General features: G+C 48.0%; 1 protein-coding gene across 3 annotated transcripts in view; it reads left to right on the top strand.

Moving 5' to 3' along the window:
• Nucleotides 1-19,852, top strand: part of PRDM2 (PR/SET domain 2) — a gene marked incomplete at its 3' end in the record, with an annotated part of 100,472 nt that overhangs the window by 26,334 nt on the left and 54,286 nt on the right. For 2 of the 3 annotated variants that reach the window (XM_082274482.1, XM_082274481.1), the window contains 2 exons: nucleotides 13,556-13,673; nucleotides 14,636-14,739. In XM_082274482.1, the coding sequence (XP_082130608.1) occupies nucleotides 13,556-13,673; nucleotides 14,636-14,739 (222 nt within the window). Of the gene's footprint in view, nucleotides 1-13,555; nucleotides 13,674-14,635; nucleotides 14,740-18,842; nucleotides 18,935-19,852 lie in introns of those variants that run through there. The other variant, XM_082274483.1, reaches the window with a different exon arrangement.

The raw sequence follows: 19,852 nt of genomic DNA, 5'->3' as shown, positions 1-19,852 counted from the left end.
TCCTTTTGTTGGGGCCTTTGATCACCCTTCTCACTCTTGATGATGTCCTTTCATCACTGTCCTCTTGCTCCTCTCTGGTTGATTCAACTCCAGGGGCTGTTGTGGCTTGGGCTCTCTCTCCCTCCTGAACCACCTCAGCCTCCTCTCACTCTTGTCTCCACACTCCTCTCACCCTGCTCTCCCTTCTCTATAAGCCCTTTTTTTTTTCCAAGGCTCCAGGCTGTCCTTCCTCTTATTTTCTCAGGGCATGCTGGGGCTGTAGTTTTTCTTTAATTGATTAAAATGGAGCCATAGTCTTCCAGGACTCCATGTCCCATGGTACTCTTGTGCTGGCATGTTATTGGTCCTTGGCTTCAGCCAATGGGGAGGCAGGAGGAATCAGAGTGGGCGGCGATCCCTGCAAGCGCCGCTCTGTCCCTGTTCCGTGCTTGTTGACAGAGGAAAGGGGGCGAGCAGGGGAAATAAACTGACAGCCCGCGCTCACTCCCCTTGTCACAGTGCGGGCAGTGGCGGCAGCTCTCGCATGCCCAGACAGGGCTCTGCGTGCCAGCTGTGGCACGCGTGCCATAGGTTCGCCATCACTGGGTTAGAATTAAGGTTAGGTTGGGGTTTGTGTTGGGTTTGGTTTAGTTTGGGGTTAGGTTGTGATTGGAGTTAGGGTGAGGTTGGTGTTAGGGTTAGGTTGGGGTAAGGGTTGGGTTAGGTGGTTGTTAGGGTTAGATTGAGGTTTGGGTTAGGTTTGAGTTAGGGTTATGTTAGGGCTAGGCTAGTGCTTAGGTTATGGTAAAGTTAGGTTAGGATTAGTGTTAGAGTTAGGGTTAGGTTAGGGTGAGTTTGGGGTTAGGGTTAGGTTGGAGTTGGGCTTAGGTTTTGGTTTGGGTTAGGGGTTGGAGTTAGGGTTAGACTGGAGTTAGTTTGGGGTAAGGGTTAGATTGGGTTTACAGTTAGGTTGAGGTTAGGGTTAGCTTTGGGTTCGGTTAGGGTTAGGTTGGGGTTAGGGTTAGGTTGGGGCTGAGTTAGGGTTCGGTTGGGGTTAGGATTTGGTTGGGTTCAGGTACGGGTTAGGTTGGGGTTAGGTTAGTGTTAGGTTGGGGTTAGGTTGGCGATTGGGTTGGGTTAGTGTTAGGTTGGGCTACAGGTTAGGTTGGGGTTAGGTTTGGGATAGGATTAGATTGGGGTTAAGGTTAGGGTTAGGTTGTGATTGGGGTTAGGATTAGGTTGGGGTTAGGGTGAGATTGGTGTTAGGGTTATGTTGGGGTTAGGGTTGAGGTAAGGGTTTGGTTAGGGTTAGGTTGGGGTTAGGTTTGGGTTAGGTTGTGGTTAGGGCTATGTTGGGGTTAGGTTAGTGCTTAAGTTAGGTTGGGATTAGGGTTAGAGTTTGGTTGGTGTTAGGGTTAGGTTGGGGTTTGGTTTAGGTTGAGGTTAGGTTAGGGTTAGATTGGGGTTAGGATTAGGTTGGTGTTTGGGTTAGGTTGGGGTTAGTTTAGGGTAGTTAGGTTAGGGTAAGGTTGAGGTTAACGTTAAGTTAGGGTTGGTTTTGGTGGGGTAAGGGTTAGATTAGTTTTGGGGTTAGAGTTAAGTTGATGTTGGGGTTAGGTCTAGGTTGGGGTTAGGGTTGAGGCTCGATTTAGGTTAGGGTTAGGTTGGTGTTAGGGGTATGGTTGGTGTTTGGGTTAGGTTGGGGTTCTGTTGGGGTTAGGGTTCAGTTGGGGTTTGGGTTAAGGTTAGGGTAAGGGTTAGGTTGGGGTTTTGGTTATGTTAGGGTAACGCTAGTGCTAACGTTAGGGTTGGGGTTAGGTTGGGGAAAGGGATGGATTTGGGGTTAAGGTTAGGGTTGGTTTAGGGTTAGGTTGGGGTTAGGTTTGGGTTAAGATTAGGTTGGTGTTACGGGTTAGGTAGGGGGTAAGGGTTAGATGGGGTTGGTGTTACGGTTAGGGGTTAGATTGGGGTTAGGTTAGGGTTAGGTTGGGGTCAGGGTTAGGTTAGGTTGGGGTTAGGTTTAAGTTGGAGTTAGGTTTAATTTGGGGTTAGGGTTAAGTTTGGAATAGGGTTAAGGTTAGGTTTGGTTTGGGGTTAGATTGGGATTGTGGTTAGGGTTAGGTTGGGGTTCTGTTGGGGTAAGGATTAGGTAAGGGTTACGGTTTGGGTTCTTTTGTGGCTAGGGTTATGTTAGGGATAGGCTAGTGCGAAGGTTCGGGTTAGGTTGGGGTTTCGGGTTAAGGTTAGGTTGGGGTTATTGTTGGGGTTAGGGGTAAGTTAGGGTTAAGTTGGTGTTAGGTTGGGTTTTGAGTTAGGGGTTTGAGGTTGGGTTGGGTTAGGGTTAGGTTGGGGTAACGGTTAGGTTAGGTTGGGGTTTGGGTCAAGGCTGGAGTAAGGGTTAGGTTGGGGTTAGAGTTCTGGGTTAAGTTGGGGTAAAGTGTAGGTTGGGGTTAGGGTTAAGGTTACGGTTAGGTTGGGGCTAGCGTTAATTCGGGGTCAGGTTTGGGTTAGGATGGGGTAAGGTGTAGGTTAGGTTTAGGTTGGGGTTTGAGTTAGGGTTAGTGGTTTAGTTGGGGTTGGGTTTAGGGTTAAGGTTAGTGGTTAGGTTGGGGTTAGAGTTGGGGTTGGAATTTGGTTGGGGTTGGGGTAAGGGTTAGGTTAGGGATAGGTTGGCAAAAGCGTTAGGTTGGGTTGGGGTTAGGTTAAGTTGGGGTTGGGGTTAGTTAGGGTTAGTGGATAGGTTCCGGTAAGGGTTAGGTTGTGGTTAGTTAGGTTGGGGTTTTGGTAAGGGTTAGGCTGGGGTTATGATTAAGTTGGGGTTAGGGTTATGTCAAGGGTAGGCTAGTGTTAGGGATAGGGTTAGGGTTAGGTTGGAGTTAGGGTTAAGTTTAGGTTTGGGTTAGGTTGGGCTGATGTTAGGTTGGGGTTGGGGTTAGGGTTGGGTTGAGGTTAACATTGGGGTAAGGGTTAGGTTGGGGTAAGGATTAGGTTAGGGCTAGGTTGAGTTTGGGATCAGGGGTTAGGTTTGGGTTAGGTTAGGGTTAGATTGTTGTTAGGTTAGGTTTAAGGTCAGGGTTAGGTTGGTGTAGGATTAGATTGGGGTTAAGTTGGGGTTAGGGTAGGGGTTAGGGTTAGTTTGGGGTCAGGGGTAGGTTTATATTAGGGTTATGGTTAGGTTGGGGTTAGGGTTAAGGTTAGGTTGGGGTTAATGTTGGGGAAAGGGTTAGGTTTGGGTTAGGTTGGGGTTAGGTTGGGGTTAACGTTAGGTTAGGGTTGGGGTTAGGTTGTGTTGGTTGGGTAAGGGTTAGGTTAGTTTGGGGTTAGGTTTATGTTGCGGTTAGGTTAGGTTTAGGGGTTAGGGTTAAGGTTAGTTAGATTAGGGTTAGGTTGGAGTAAGCTTTAGGTTGGGGTTGGGTTAGGGTTAGGTTGGGGTAAAGGTTAGGTTGGGGTAAGGGTTGGGTTTGGGTTAACGTTAGGTTGGGGTTAGGGTTAGGTAGGGTTAGATTGTGGTTGGGTTGGGGTTAAGGTTTTTTTTATGTTAGGGATTAGGTTGGGGTTAGGTTTAGACTGGGGTTTTGGTTGGGTTGGGGTAAGGGTTAGGTTGGGGTTGGGTTTAGGGTCAAGGTTAGAGTTAGCTTGGGGTTCGTGTTAGGTTAGGGTTAGGTTGGGTAAGCTGTAGCTTGGGGTTCTGTTGGGGCAAGGGTTAGGTTGGGGTTAGGGTTAGGTTTGAGTTTGGGTTATGTTAGGTTTAGGCTAGTGCTGAGGTTAGGGTTAGTTTAGGGTTAGGTTGGGGTTCGGGTTAAGGTTAGGTTAAGGTTGGGGAAGGGTTGGGTTGGGGTTAGGTTGGGGTAAGGTTGGGGTAAGGATTAGGTTAGGTTGGGGTTAGGGTTAAAGTTTGGGTTGGGGTTAGGTTGGAGTTAGGGGTTAGATTGGAGTAAGGGTTGGGTTGGGCTTAGGGATAAGGTTAAAGTTAGGTTGGGTTACGGTTAGGGGCTAGGTTGGGGTTACGGTTAGGGGTTAGGTTGGGGTTCGTGTTAGGTTAGGGTTAGGTTGGGGTAAGCTTTAGGTTGGGGTTCTGTTGGGGTAAGGATTAGGTTGGGGTTAAGGTTATGGTTCAGTTGGGGTTAGGTTTAGGGTTTGGATTATTTTAGGGTTAGGCTAGTGCTAAGGTTAGGGTTCAGGTTGGGGTTAGGGTTGGGGCTAGGGTTAGGTTGGGGTTAGCGTTAATTTGGGTTGGGGTTAGGATGAGGTAAGGTGTAGGTTATTGGTTAAGTTGGGGTTAGGGTTAGGTTGGTGTTAGATTGGGGGTTATGTTGGGGTTAGGGTTTGGTTGGGGGTAAGGGTTAGGTTGGGGTTAGGGTTAGGTTGGGGAAAGGGTTAGGGTTAGGCTGGGATTGGTGTAGGGGTTCGATTGGGGTTGGAGCTAGGTTAGGGTTAGGTTGCGATTGAGGTTAGGGTTAAGGTTGGGGTTTGGGGTAAGTTTGATGTTAGGGTTAGGTTGCGGTTGGGTTTAGGTTGGTTTTAGGGTTAGGTTAGTGTTAAGTTGGGTTAGGGGTTAGGTTGAGGGTAAGGGTTAGGTTGGGGTTAGTGTTAGGTTGGGGTTAGGGGATAGGTTGGTGTTGGGGTTGGGGTACGGGCTAAGTTTGGGTACGGTTTAGGGGTTAGGTTGAGGCTAAGGGTTAGGTTGAAGGTAAGGGTTAGGTTGGGATTAGGTTTAGGTTGGCGTTGGGGTTAGGTTGGTGTTGGGGTTAGGTTTAGGTTGTGGTTAGGGAAAGGTAAGGGTTGAGTTAGGTTGCGATTGAGGTTAGGGTTAAGGTTGGGGTTTTAGGTAAGATTGATGTTAGGGTTAAGGTTGGGATTGGGGCTAGGTTGGTTTTAGGGTTAGGTTAGTGTTAGGTTAGTGTTAGGTTGGGATTAGGGTTGGGGTACGGGTTAAGTTGATACGGTTTAGGGGTTAGGTTGGGGTTAGGTTGAGTGTAAGGGTTAGGTTGGTGTTATGGTTAATGTTAGGTTGGGGTAAGGGTTAAGTTGGTGGTTGGGTTGGGGTAAGGGTTAGGTTTAGGTTGTGGTTAGGGTTGGGGTTAGTGTTAGGTTGGTTTTAGGGTTAGGTTGGGTTTAGGTTAGGGTTAGGTTGGTGTGAGGGTTAGGTTAAGGTTAGGGTTATGTTGGGGTAAGGGGTAGGCTGGGGTTAGATTAAGGTTAAATTAGGCTTAGGTTGTGGTTAGTGTTAGGTTGGGGTTTGGGTTAGGGGTTTGTCAGGGTTAGGCTGGTGTTAGGGGTAAGGTAAAGTTAGGGTTAGGTTGGGGTTAGGGTTAGGTTGAGGTTAGCGTTGGGGTAAGGGTTAGTTTGGAGTAAGGATTAGGTTAGGGTAGGAATTTGGGTTAGTTTGGGTCCAGGGTTTTGTTTGGGTGAGTGTTAGGTTGGGGTTAAGGTCAGGGTTAGGTTAGTGTTAGGGTTATTTTTGGGTTAGGGTTAAGGTTAGCATTGGGTTATGGTTGGGGTTACGGTTAGGTTGGGGTTAGGGTAGGGGTTAGGGCTAGGTTTGGGTTAGGTTGTTGTTAGGGTTTGTTTGGGGTTTGGGTTAGGTTGGTGTTGGGGTTAGGTTGGGGATGGGGTTAGGGTTAAGGTTAGGTCGTGGTTAAGGTTAGCCTTAGGTTTTGTTTGGGGTTAAGGTTAGGTTGGGGTTAGGGTAGGGGTTAGGGCTAGGTTTGGGTTAGGTTGTTGTTAGGGTTTGTTTGGGGATGGGGTTAGGGTTAAGGTTAGGTCGTGGTTAAGGTTAGCCTTAGGTTTTGGTTGGGGTTAGGTTAGGGTTAGGATGGGGTTAGGTTTAGGTTGGGCTTAGGGTTAGGGTTATGGTTAGGTTTTGGTTGGGGTTAAGGTTGGGGTTAAGGTTAGGTTTTGGTTGGGGTTAAGGTTAAGGTTAGGTTGGGGTTAGGTTTAGGTTGGGGTTGGGTTAGGGTTATGGTTAGGTTGAGGTTAGCTTTGGGGTAAGGATTAGATTATGGTAGGAATTAGGGTTATTTTGGGTCCGGGGTCTCGTTAGGGTTAGGTACGGGTTAAAGAGGAAGTAAACCCTCCTCTGCAAGTTGTACCTATAGGTGATCCTATGATAAGACTCCCCCCTATAGATGATCCTATGATAAGACTTACCTATAGATGATCCTATGATAAGACTTACCTATAGATGATCCTATGATAAGGCTTACCTATAGGTGATCCTATGATAAGACTCCCCTATAGGTACTGTAAATATCTCCTAAACATGCACCGTTTAGGAGATATTTACCTTACATGCAGGCAGTGACGTCACTGCCGTGACTGTCGGCTTCCACGCGTGTGCGCGGGAGTGACGTCACCGTGGCTCCGGCCAATCAGATGGCCGGATGCCGCGATCCCGGAAGACATGTCGCCCGTCATACAGGTAAGCGGGCGGCACGGCAGGGGCTCGTTCTAAGGTAAGTATTTCATAATGAGCTAGTATGCAGTGCATACTAGCTCATTATGTGTTTCTCTTTCAGGTTGCAAAAAGAAAAAAAACAATTTTTTGGGGTTTACAACCTCTTTAAGGTCAGGGTTAGGTTAGTGTTAGGGTTATTTTTGGGTTAGGGTTAAGGTTTGCGTTGGGTTGTGGTTGAGGTTACGGTTAGATTTGGGTTAAGTTGGGGTTAGGGCTAGGTTTGGGTTAGGTTGTTGTTAGGTTGGTGTTAGGGTTAGGGTGGGGTTAGGGTTAGGGCTAGGGTTGGGTTGGTGTTAGGGTTAGGTTGGGGGTGGGGTTAGGGTTAGGTTGGGGGTGGGGTTAGGGTTAGGTTGGGGGTGGGGTTAGATTGGGGTGGGGCTAGGGTTAGGTTAGGGTTGGGTTGGTGTTATGGGTTAGGTTTCGGTTGGGGTTAAGGTTAGGTTGGTGTTATGATTCGGTTGGGGTAAGGGTTAGGTTGGGGTTAGGGCTAAGGTTAGGTTGGGGTTAGAATTAGGTTGGGCTTAGGGTAAGGGTTTAGGTTGGGGTTAGGTTTAGGTTAGGGTTAGGGTTGGGTTAGGTTGGGATTAGGGTTAGGTTGGGATTAGGGTTAAGGTTAGGGTTAGGTTGGTGTTAGGGTTGGGTTAGGTTGGGGTTAGGTTTAGGTTGGGTTTAGGGTTATGTTGGGGTTAGGGTTAAGATTAGGGTTAGGCTGGGATTATGGTTAGGTTGGGGTTGGGGCTAGGTTAGGGTAAGGTTTGGGTTAGGGTTAGGTTTAGGTTGGGGTTAGGGTTAGGGTTGGGTTAGGTTGGGATTAGGGTTAGGTTGGGATTAGTGTTAAGGTTAGGGTTAGGTTGGTGTTAGGGTTGGGTTAGGTTGTGGTTAGGTTTAGGTTGGGATTAGGGTTAAGGTTAGGGTTAGGTTGGTGTTAGGGTTGGGTTAGGTTGGGGTTAGGGTTATGTTGGGGTTAGGGTTAAGATTAGGGTTAGGCTGGGATTATGGTTAGGTTGGGGTTGGGGCTAGGTTAGGGTAAGGGGTTAGGTTGGGTTAGGGTTGGGGTTTAAATGTAAATGGGACTGTGAGCGATCTCTGGTGGTGTAAATTTTTGGATGTCGCTGGCACTGATCACTCCCTGGTTGTGAATGAAATAATAGAAATTTGTGCTGAGAGAAGCTGTGTAGCTTCTATTAATAATAAATTAATTTAAACAAATAATGAATTTGTAGTAAAAAATGTATATCACTGTGTAAATTGTGAATTGTGAATTGTGTCTATGTCCAATTCCTATGCCGGGTATCCAAATTATAATTGTCCAAACAAAGTACGCCCCTCTGTATGGAGATTCAATCCCAATCACCAGTGCTCAAATATGGTCCTGAGCAAACTTGATTTCACCTCCAATCTCTGTGCTCCCCCTCCCCCCTCAGGTGGGAGCGTCACCTTCATGGCTGTGACCTCACACTTAAGCTTGGTCAGTAATGGCCTTGTGCTCAGTCCAATAGATATGGATGCGGGGTTGCTTTTTCTTAAATGCGGTCGGGGTGCTCCTATCCCTCACGGATGGCTCACATGGATAGGAAGAAAGATATTCATGGTGCAAGTAACGACTTTTATAAACTGACTTTATTAAAAATAAACGTATTGCACTTATATTTAATTGGTGCTTGCAGCACACCGCACTATAATGGGGTTTCCCCCTGATGAGTACATGCAAGAGCCCTGCGTTGATACGCGAGGGGGAGGGGCTATATGTCGCAGTGTGAGTACGGCTGAGAGCATTTTCACAGCTTACTGAGGGGATGAACCAGAACAGTTGGAGACCCCGTCTGAGCTTCTGGGCCACTATTTGTAAAATAGCCTAACCCTAACTGTAACTCTAACACTAATCCCCAACCTAACCCCAACCTCCCTCTAACTCTAACCCTAACCTAACCCTAACCCCAAACTAACCTTAACCCCAACCTAACCCTAACCATAACCCTAACCTTAGCACTAGCCTAACCCTAACTGTAACCCTAACCCTAATCCCCAAACTAACCTTAACCCCAACCTAACCCTAACCTTAACCATAACCCTAACCTTAGCACTAGCCTAACCCTTAAATAACCCTAAGGTTAGGGTTAGGCTAGTGCTAGGGTTAGGTTGGAGTTAAGGTTAGAGGTGGGGTTAGGTTGGGGTTGAAGTTAGGTTGGTGTTGGGGTTAGGGGTATGTCAGGGTTAGGCTAGTGCTAGGGTTGGGGTTGGGGGAAAAGTTAGGTTGGGATAAGGGTTAGGTTGGGATTTGGGTTAAGGTTGGGGTTAGGGTTAGGTTAGGGATAGGGTTATTATAGGATTAGTCTAGTGCTTAAATTTAGGGTTGGGTTAGGGTTAGAGTTAGGGTTAGGTTGGGGTTAGGGATAGATATTAATTAGGGTTAGGTTGGGGTTAGGGATAGATTTTGATTAGGGTTAGGTTGGGATTAGGGTCAAGGTTAAAATGGGATTGGGGTTAGGGTTAGGTTGAGCTTAGGGTTAGGTTAGGGCTAGGTTACGATGGGGTTGGGGTTAGGGTTTGGTTGGGGTTAGGGTGAGATTAGGGTTAGGTTGGGGTTTGGGTAAGGGTTATGTGAGAGTTAGGCTAGTGCTAGGGTTAGGGTTAAGGTTAGGTTGGGGTTAGGGTTAAGGTTAGGTTGGGGTTTGGGTTAGGGGTTAGGTTGGGGTAAGGGCTAATTTAGGGTTAGGTTGGGGTTAAGGTTAGGGTTGGGGTTAGGGTTCAGTTGGGGTTAGGTTTGGGTAAGGATTAGGTTAGGGTTATGTTAGGGTTAGTCTAGTGCTAAGGTTAGGGTTAGGTTGGGGTTAGGGATAGATTTTGATTAGGGTTAGGTTGGGGTAGGGTTAGGTTGAGGTTAGGGTTAGGTTGGGGTTAGGGTGGAATAAGGGTTAGGTTGGGGTTTGGGTAAGGGTTGGGTTGGGGTTAGGTTTATGTCAGAGTTAGGCTAAGGTTAGGGTTATGTTAGGGTTAGGCTAGTGTTAGAGTAAGGTTAGGTTTGAATTAGGTTGAGGTTAGGGGTTAGGTTGGGGTAAGGGTTAGGTTGGGGTTCGGTTTGCGTTAGGGTTAGAGTTAGGGGTACGTTGGGCTTAGGGTTAGGTTAGGGTAAGGTTGGAATTAGGTTTAAGATGGGGTTATAGTTAAGGTTAAGGGTTAGGCTGGGTTTGGGGTAAGGGTTAGGTTGAGGTAAGGGTTAGGTTGGTGTTGGGGTTAATGTTTGGTTTGGGTTATACTGGGGTTAGGGTTGGGGTTAGGGTTAGGTTGGGGTTAGTTTAGGGTAAGGGTTAGTTTGGGGTTAGTTTGGGTTTGGGGTTAGGTTTAAGGTTCAGCTTAGGTTGGGGTTAGGGTTGGGTTGACGTTATGTTGGGGTCGCGTTAGGGTTAGGTTGGGGTTAGGTTGGGTTTGGGTTAGGGTTATTTTATGGTTAGGCTAGTGCTAGGGTTAGGTTGGAGTTAGGGTTTTGGTTAGGTTGGGTTTAGGGTTAGGTTGGAGTTGGGTTGGGTTAGGTTGGGGTTAAGGTTAGGTTGGGGTTTTATGCTGAACAAGTCCACAGATATAAATCTCCGTAGGCTGTTTACGAACCTGCATGCTCCTCATTCCAATCAAGAATCCAGGGTGGTGGCCTCGCTAGATATAGAGAAGGCCTTTGATATGGTGGAGTGGCCCTTTCTCTGGGAGACGATTAGGATGATGGGGTTCCCTCTACGGTTTATTGAATGGTTGACATTATTGTATAGGAATCCGACTGCTTCCATCAGCTTGAGTGGCGGCCTTTCCTTCCTCTTTTTCTTGTACTGGGGTACGCGTCAGGGGTGTCCTCTTCCCCAACTCTCTTTGCATTAGCGATTGAGCCGTTGGGGGAGGCGCTCCGCATGTGTCCTTATAATCGAGGCCTAGGTGGGTTGGTTGGAGGAGAGCGTGGCATTGTATGCTGATGACATGTTGTTTTTGAGTGATGCGGGGCCCTCATTGCAGGGAGCATTGCAGATTCTTAACCCCTACTCTTCATTTACTGGTCTTCAGGTTAATTGGTCCAAATCCCTACTATTCCCTGTTGATCCGGAGGCTGGGGCATCTGCTTTCCTGTATTTTCCAGTTCAATGGGTGGACAAATTTAAATATTTGGGAATTTTTTTTTCTAGACAGTCCTCGGAGTATGTCCCTCTGAATCTGAACCCAGTGGTACAAGATATTAAACGTCAACAGAAGTTCTGGAACATTTGCCACTTTCGGTATTCGGTCGAGTGAATTTAATTGAAATGAAAATAATGCCCAAGCTCGTTTATCTTTTTCGTCAGTCTCTGTCCTGGATCCCAAAGTTTTTTTTTTTTTTTTGTTAATTTAAATAGGGTTTTTTCTTCTTTTCTTTGGTCCTCCAATCCCCCGAGATACCGGTTATATATGCTTATGAGGCCTCCCAGTTAGTTGATCACGATGGGTTTCCCCAGATCATGCTAATTTGTCTACGATGCTTGAGGCAGCCATTGTTGGATCACTGGAGGCTCTGCCAGTTCTGGTGTTTTGGGGATTGGGGGCCCCTTACCCTTTAACACCATCTATGTCCACCACGGTTTGGGCATGGCGGTCTGGGTTATTTAGGGAGTGTGGTCCGTCTCCGGTGGTTTCTCCCAATACGCCAATCTGGAAAAATCCCACTCTATCCCATTTTTTTTTCATGTTACCGGACCCCATTGTCTGGACCAAATATAAGATGAAATCTCTTGGAGGGTGGTCTGCTGAAGCCCTTGGTTCATCTCTCTGAGGAGTTTAATGTCCTCTTACCATCTTTATTATAGGCAACCTTCCCATGTTCTCCTGAGTCAATTTCCGAATGCGTTTTTGCAGTTGGTGGAGTCTAGGCTGGAACACTTGCTCCGCTCGGACTGTAGTATGAAGCTTATGTCACAGATTTATTTTTATCTGGGGACAGATGCATTGCCTCCGTTGGACAAACTGTGGGCCAAGTAGTTGAGGGATGTGCCAGGTTTGGACTTGGAGGTTTGGGATGAAATTTGGGATCTTCCATTTAACTGCCTAGTTTCTCTTCGGTACTGACAAATTCAGTATAAAATAGTGCATAGGGCTTATTTTACTCTGCCAGACTACATCTGATGTATCCATCACACTCTTCGGAGTGTTGGAGATGTGGGGATCTTGAGAAGAATTTCATACATATCTTTTGATCATGTCCCCGGATAATTCGTTACTGGGAAGAAGTCATTCAATGTCTACACAACAGTACAGATTCCAAGGGTATTGAAATTTGCTTATTGGGTCTGGTGAGCACTTTGTTACACACAAGGGCTGAAAAAATATTAGTTAGTCTCCTCTTGTTTTTTGCTCGGTAGGCTATTACTCTACACTGGAATAAAATGGCTCCCCCCACTGTCTTCTTTTGGAAGGGCCTTGTCAATTAGTAACCTACCAATGTACTAAGAAACGTATGCACACAGGGGTTGCCTGAAAAAATATGATCGGATATGGTCTGGGTGGTTGGCAGATCCGGTCACGGCCTCATAGGTTTATGGACACATATGCTATATCCTTGGAATTAGGTTGGAATCGAGTAGGGGCAAAGAAAGTCCCATGTGTAGACTACACCAAAAGTATTTCTGGGTTAAATGCATTTTTTTTCTTCTTTTTTTTATGTGAACTTTGTAAGTTAGTGTTGTGTTGATTGTATCAAAATTTCAGTAAAGAAATTTATGTAAGGTTGGGGTTAAGGTTAGGTTAGAATTAGGTTGGGTTAAAGTTGTATTGGAGTTGGGTTGAGCTTGGAGTTAGTTTGGGGTTAGGGTTAAGGTTAGGGTTAGGTTGGTGTAAGGGTTAGGTTGGTGTTAGGTTGGGGTAAGGGTTAGGTTGGGGTAAGGTTTATGTTGGGGTTAGGGTTATGTTCGGGTTAGGCTAGTTCTAGGATTAGGGTAAAGTTAGGGTTAGGTTGGGGTTAAGGATAGGTTGGGGTAAGGGTTTGGTTGCTGTTAGGGTTAGGTTGGGGTTAAGTTTGGTGTTGGGGTTAGGGTTAGGTTGGTGTTAGGTTGGAGTTGGTGTTAGGATTAGGTTGGGGGTTAGGTTGGGGTTGGTGTTAGGCTTAGGTTGGCATTAGGGTTAGGTTGGGGTTTGGGTTAGAGTTAGGTTGGGGTTAGGCTAGGGCTAGGGTAAAGTTGGCTAACCCCAACCTAACCCTAATTTTACCCAAACCCCAACCTAACCCTAACCTAACTCAAACCCTAACCCCAACCTAACCTCAACCTAACTCAAACCTTAACCCTATCCCCAACATAAACCTTACCCCAACCTAACCCTAACCCCAACCTATCCCTTACCCCAATTCCAAGCTAACCCTAACCCCAAATTAACCCTAACCCCAACCCCTACCTAATCCCAACCCTAACACCAACCTAACCTTAACCCTAACCCCAACCTAACTCTTACCCCAAACCCTAACCTCAACCTAACCCTAACACCAACCTAACCCCTACCTAACCCCGACCCCCCCCCTACCTAACCCCAACCTCAGCCTAACCTTAACCCCTACCTAACCCCGACCCCTACCTAACCCCAGCCTAACACCAACCACAACCCCAACCTAACTCTAAACCTAACACCAACCCAACCTCAACATAACCCCAACCTAACCCTAACCTATCCCCAACCTAACCCCAACCCAACTCCAACCTAATCCTAACCCCAACCTAACCCTTACTTTACCCTAACCTTAGCACTAGCCTAACATTAACCCTAACACTAACCCCAACCTATCCCCAACCTAACACTAACCCCAACCTATCCCCAATCTAACCCCAACCTAACCCTAACCTAACCCCAACCCCTATGGTTCTCAAGTTGCCGGAAAGTCAGACCAAAGTAGTGCAACCAAATTCCAACCCCCCCATTTGCTGATCCCTACGTCCTCCACGGATCAGCCTAGAAATATTTGGGTGAAGAGACAATCCTCCCGAATTCGTGTTCTGATTCTCCTTCCTGATCCAATGACTATTCTGATTGATCGTTCTGAAATCTATAATAATAATGGATTGGAATTGGAAGATAGAAAAGGGTTTCTCTAATTTATCTGTTGGTATTTTTGGCTCGTAGGATGCAATTAGGTCCCAAGAAGCAGCCGAGTCATTGGCTGACGTGCCGGAACATGTGCTGAGGGGGCTTCCTGAGGAAGTGGCGCTGGGTGCGTCCGCAGTGAATGAGCTGAGATTGGGTGAGTCGGCCAACATCAGTTTAAGTCATTAACCCCTCGTGACCAGGCGACCCCCCCCCCCCCCCCCCCCGGCAGCTGTGTGTACGGGAAGATCAGTATTCCACCCCCCCCCCCCCGGGCAGCTGTGTGTATAGGAAGATCAGTATTCCACCCCCCCCCCCCCCGGGCAGCTGTGTGTATAGGAAGATCAGTATTCCACCCCCCCCGCGCAGCTTTGTGTACGGGAGGATCAGCATTACACCCCCCCCCAGGGCAGCTGTGTGTACGGGAAGGTCAGTATTCCACCCCCCCCCCCCAGGGCAGCTGTGTGTACGGGAAGATCAGTATTCCACCCCCCCCCCCCCAGGGCAGCTGTGTGTACGGGAAGATCAGTATTCCTAGAAGGCAGGAATAGGAGGGCCCCTCCCGACACCGCATTGGCAGGAAAGGGGGCCAAAATATTAGAATGTCCTGGCAAATCCAGGACACTTAGCTATGACTATTGGCTCATAAGAGTCCCTCCCCCCTCCCTCCCCTCACTCACCCCCAAAACGCACCTCCTCCGATGGTGATTGGTGGACTGAGCTCTCCCCGGTGTGACTTCATTCCTTCTGATTGGTACTTAGCGCAGCCAATGGGCAAAGGAATGAACCCGGGTGAAGTCACTCCCATTCCTATTGAATAACACACCCAAAATTGTTCTTGCCCCTTTTTTTTTGCCCCCGTGGTTTTGCATACAATTCATAACCATAACAATGTAATGTGACCACAAAGCCCCGCCTCCTCTGTGAAGAGCAGTGATCTCCCCCCGCTGGCTTCCATTGCTAAAAAATTATTTGGGGAGATTTCCCTCCCAACAGGAGGTGGGTGGTCACATGACTCCAGAGACGGTAGTCAGAGCAACCCTGCCCCTCCCCCACTATAGCGGTCACCCCCTGAGTGTCTCCACCATGAATAACGTGACTCCCGAATTCTTCTTCCAGGTATCTGGGCCAGGAAGCCCCTCCCCCGAGGGAAGAAATTTGGACCTTTTGTTGGGGAGAAGAAGAAGAGGTCCCAGGTGAAGAACAATGTGTACATGTGGGAGGTAAGTGTTCCTCCAATCACAGGCCCCACAGGAAATAGAGAACCGCCCCCATGGCAAGTCCTAACATCCCCCACCCTGTTTACATACCTGACATTGGTGATGGGGAGGGGAATGGGCCCCCTGAGATTGGTGGGGGGAGGGGGATGGCCCCCCTGAGATTGGTGGGTGGAGGAGGATGGGCCCCCCAGATATTGGGAGGGGGATGGGTCCCCTGACTTTGGTGGGGGGGGGGGGGAGTGTAATGTAAAGTTCTTCTTCTTTTCCATGTTTTAGCTCGTATTACAGATTTCCTAAAATGTAAATCGCAAATGTCTCCAATCATTAAGATGCAAAAAAGTGAAAATAAAAACAAACTGATAAACTTTAAGCTGAAAAATAAAACGCGTCCGGGGCAAAAAAAAAGAAAAGTGATATAAAAACATTGTGGTAACAAAAGTGATAAGTGCAATGGACAAAAAAAAGGCTTTCAAAAAGTATTCTCTGCGACTACTAGCACCTCCTACAAATCTACCCACCTACCTACCGACCCACCCACCTATGTAACCACCCACCTACCTAACCACCCACCCACCTATCTACCCACTCTGTAAATAGACCAGCTCTCTGCTAATCTATCTTTATGCACCCACTCCAACAGAAATCTCCAGCTGCTTTTATCTCCTGTGTGGGAGAACTCAGAAAGTATCATGCTGATAACAGAGGAATGGAGCAGCAGAAGGAGATGGGACTTAGGGCTTTGGAGAGAGATAAGTAAACACTACAGATAAGTGCCCAGGCCAAATGTCATAAATGGGGGGTTTACATCCACTTTATGCTCATTTGAGGAACACTAGAATGAGGCTTTAAAAGGATCTTGAAATATTTTTTTCATTATTGAGTTCTTCATCCAGTTTACCTGGATACAGCAACCAGAGTAAAAGGGAACCTTCACACCGGACTCTTTGCCGGGGTGGCCGCTCGGTGGGAAATGCAAGATTTTTTCTTCTCCATGTTAGGGCCAGTGAAGAGACGTTCTCCAGGTCCAGTCATTTCATTCAGACACTGGTAAGGAAGACTTTTTTGTCCAGGACACAGGGCAGGCCACCCAGCTCCAGATGACAGTTTTAAATGCTTTTGCAGACTCCAGTCTTGCAGCTAGGTAGAATCTCATATCCATGAAACATGGAGACCGCTAGCTCACCCTCGATAAGTCCACTAAAAGTCATCTTAAGATGAAATTCATACAATGTTCCAGCAGTCTGAAAAGGTGGAAATCTTTATCTTTATAGATTTTTTGAGGGATATTGTTGATGAAATATTTCTGTCCCAAGTGAAGGAGCCTCTCCAACCCAGTCTGCAGGAGGGCCACCATATTCCCTCTCCAACCCAGTCTGCAGGAGGGCCGCCATATCCCCTCTCCAACCCAGTCTGCAGGAGGGCCACCATATCCCCTCTCCAACCCAGTCTTCAGGAGGGCCGCCATATTCCCTCTCCAACCCAGTCTGCAGGAGGGCCGCCATACTCCCTCTCCAACCCAGTCTGCAGGAGGGCCGCCATACTCCCTCTCCAACCCAGTCTGCAGGAGGGCCGCCATACTCCCTCTCCAACCCAGTCTGCAGGAGGGCCGACATACTCCCTCTCCAACCCAGTCTGCAGGAGGGCCGACATACTCCCTCTCCAACCCAGTCTGCAGGAGGGCCGCCATACTCCCTCTCCAACCCAGTCTGCAAGAGGGCCACCATACTCCCTCTCCAACCCAGTCTGCAGGAGGGCCACCATATTCCCTCTCCAATCCAATCTACAGGAGGGCCACCATATTCCCTCTCCAACCCAGTCTTCAGGAGGGCCACCATATTCCCTCTCCCACCCAGTCTGCAGGAGGGCCACCATATTCCCTCTCCCACCCAGTCTGCAGGAGGGCCACCATATTCCCTCTCCCACCCAGTCTGCAGGAGGGCCACCATATTCCCTCTCCAACCCAGTCTACAGGAGGGCCACCATATTCCCTCTTCAACCCAGTCTGCAGGAGGGCCACCATATCCCCTCTCCAGCCCAGTCTGCAGGAGGGTCACCATATTTCCTCTGACCATTACCCTGTACAGGAATATTATTACACCTTTCCATCCACTCCAGGAGGGAAGCTTTATTGTCCTTATTCAGAAAATGAATCCAAGCCTCTCTCTCATCTTTCCTCACGTTGTTGTCCATAACAGACTGATCCGCTCTCTCCATGTGACTGAGATCTACAATGAATGTGCCATTTCTGACCACTGGAGGACGCCCTCGATCCCTCCAGAGGGTCTGGATGTAGGCTATAAATGCGTTGCTCCCTTCAGCTTGTAGTGGATGAGGGGAGTTGTAGTTGTCACAGCTCTGAGTTCCTGTACCGTCATCCTGATTTTTTTTGCTGACTCTAAATTCCTCCACCTGGAAGAAGGTGACCGGAATGTCCCGAAGTTCTGATCTTCCATGTGACATGATTCGTCCAGGTCTGAGGCTAAGCAGGCAGTGAGCATGGGGGGGGGGGGGGGGTCCTCTTTGCTGTAGGTGGAAAACATTTAGTTTTGATATTTTTGGAAGTGTTCTCCCCGTTCTCTCCGCTCATTAGTCAGTTCTATTTGTTCTATCTGATTCAGGTGGGGTGTGACTGGGGATGGGAGTCCCATGGTGTTCTATGATTCGGGTGGTGTGTGGATGTGGCGGGGATGTGAGTCTCGTGGTATGCTATGATTCGGGTGGTGATGTGAGTCTCGTGGGTGCCCCTTTCTCCCGAGACCGGGTGCCCCTTTCTCCCGAGACCGGGTTTCCCTTTCTCCCGAGACTTTGTGTCCCTTTCTCTTCCATACTCATACTCATATTTACCTTGAGGTTGGCTTTCTCCCACCCAAACTGATCTCCATATGTGTAAGCACCATAAGGAGGTTAGATTGGTAGCTGGTGAAGAGTCGTATGTTCTCTGTAAAGAACTGCACTGTATAGAACAGGAAATTAACTAGTCCTTGTCTGCACCTGATTGGCCCCTGTGGACGATGTTAAGGCAACCATTGGAAGTATAAAATTGCAGGCCTACAGTACCACAACACACGTCCTATTAAAATAATCACTTCCCCTTCTGATCCCACTTTCCTGGGTGATGGATTCCTGTCTAAAATTGGTAAGCTTGGCCCCCAATTTTGGAACTTGGGAGGAGAGGAGATTGTGATGGGAACTTTGTTGAGTTGCAACGGAGAGCCAGAGCTGAAAAGGTAAGTGTAATCTCTTCTTCCCTTCCTCCTCCTTCCCTTGCTTTTCTCTCCCTCCTTCCCTCGTCCGTCCGTCCGTCCTTCCTTCCTTCCTTCCTTCCTTCCTTCCTTCCTTCCTTCCTTCCTTCCTTCCTTCCTTCCTTCCTTCCTTCCTTCCTTCCTTCCTTCCTTCCTTCCTTTCTTCCTTCCTTCCTTCTAGACAGGGTCCGTAAGACTGATCATTTGCAATGGTTAAAAGGTTTCTAGAAGAAGGTTGTGCAAAGAAGGCGGCACATTGGAGCATTGGTGGGATGTGGAGGTCCTGTGTCTTTAGATGGATGTGGAGGTCCTGTGTCTTTGGATGGATGTGGAGGTCCTGTGTCTTTGGATGGATGTGGAGGTCCTGTGTCTTTGGATGGATGTGGAGGTCCTGTGTCTTTGGATGGATGCGGAGGTCCTGTGTCTTTGGATGAATGCGGAGGTCCTGTGTCTTTGGATGGATGTGGAGGTCCTGTGTCTTTGGAAGGATGTGGAGGTCCTGTGTCTTTGGAAGGATGTGGAGGTCCTGTGTCTTTGGAAGGATGTGGAGGTCCTGTGTCTTTGGATAGATGTGGAGGTCCTGTGTCTTTGGATAGATGTGGAGGTCCTGTGTCTTTGGATGGATGTGGAGGTCCTGTGTCTTTGGATGGATGTGGAGGTCCTGTGTCTTTGGATGGATGTGGAGGTCCTGTGTCTTTGGATGGATGTGGAGGTCCTGTGTCTTTGGATGGATGTGGAGGTCCTGTGTCTTTGGACACGGTCCAGGAAGTGGAGGAGCTCTTGTCCCCCCAGGAGAGTCTACAACTGCTGAGTGTGACTGGTAAAGCCGTATGTCCCGTCTAGCTGCTCTTCTTTTTCTTTTAGTTTAAAGCTCCTCTGGAGATGAGGTCTCCAGAACTGCTGGCCGAGCTCCAGATGTGGTCTCACTGGAGATCTATAAGGTTCTCTTTCTGTTGGTAATGTCCCTCCCACCCCCCCTCCCCCCATCCTGCTGCCTTCACCCATTGGCTGCATTGCTTGCTCAGTCTCAAAGCTCAGCAGATCATGAAGGAGATGTGATGTGTGAATCCTCAGCTGCTAGAGAATCTTCAGCTTCAGAGTCCCCTTTCTGAGATTTAATATCAATTACTCTTTAGACTCCAAAAATCTGTAAAATTCTCCCAAAACCGGGACATGGGAGATCGGCCAGAACCAGGACTTCATTGCTGAAGATTGGGGGTCCAGGATACCGGGGTTATGTGAAGGTTCCTCCTCCCTGTGATCTTTAGATTTGTCCAAATAATGGATAATTCTTGTGATTTCTGGAGGACCTTTCCATGGTGGTGCATGGAATGGGCTACGGAAGGAAATGTGAGGAGCAGAAACTTTTCATCTTTTGTGTGGAACCGACATATATGAGGCATTTAGGGGACTATTTATTGAAAATTGTGCAAAGCCATTCACCCAGCATATGCAAGTACACTCGTTCTGCTCAACTTGGGCAAAAACCAAATGTTCTTTATTTTCTCATCTGTACAAATATCCTTTTATGGACAGTGGTAAAATTCCTACTTACGGCCACTAGATGGAGCTGAGATGCATAGGTAATACATACACTATATGCCAAAAGTATTGGGACGCCCGCCTTTACACACACATGAACTTTCCTTCTTTTTTCCCTCCTCCTTCCTGCCTTTCTTCCCTCCTTCCTTCCTTCCTTCCTTCCTTCCTTCCTTCCTTCCTTCCTGCCTTTCTTCCCTCCTTCCTTCCTTCCTTCCTTCCTTCCTTCCTTCCTTCCTTCCTTCCTTCCTTCCTTCCTTCCTTCCTGCCTTCCTGCCTTCCTTCTTTCCTTCCTTCCTTCCCTCCTTTCTTCTTCCTTCCTTCCTTCCTTCCTT

Source organism: Pelophylax lessonae (assembly GCF_965119305.1).
Source record: "Pelophylax lessonae genome assembly, chromosome: 12".
Taxonomy (NCBI): Eukaryota; Metazoa; Chordata; class Amphibia; order Anura; family Ranidae; genus Pelophylax; species Pelophylax lessonae.
This window is presented reverse-complemented; position numbering and strand designations above follow the sequence as displayed.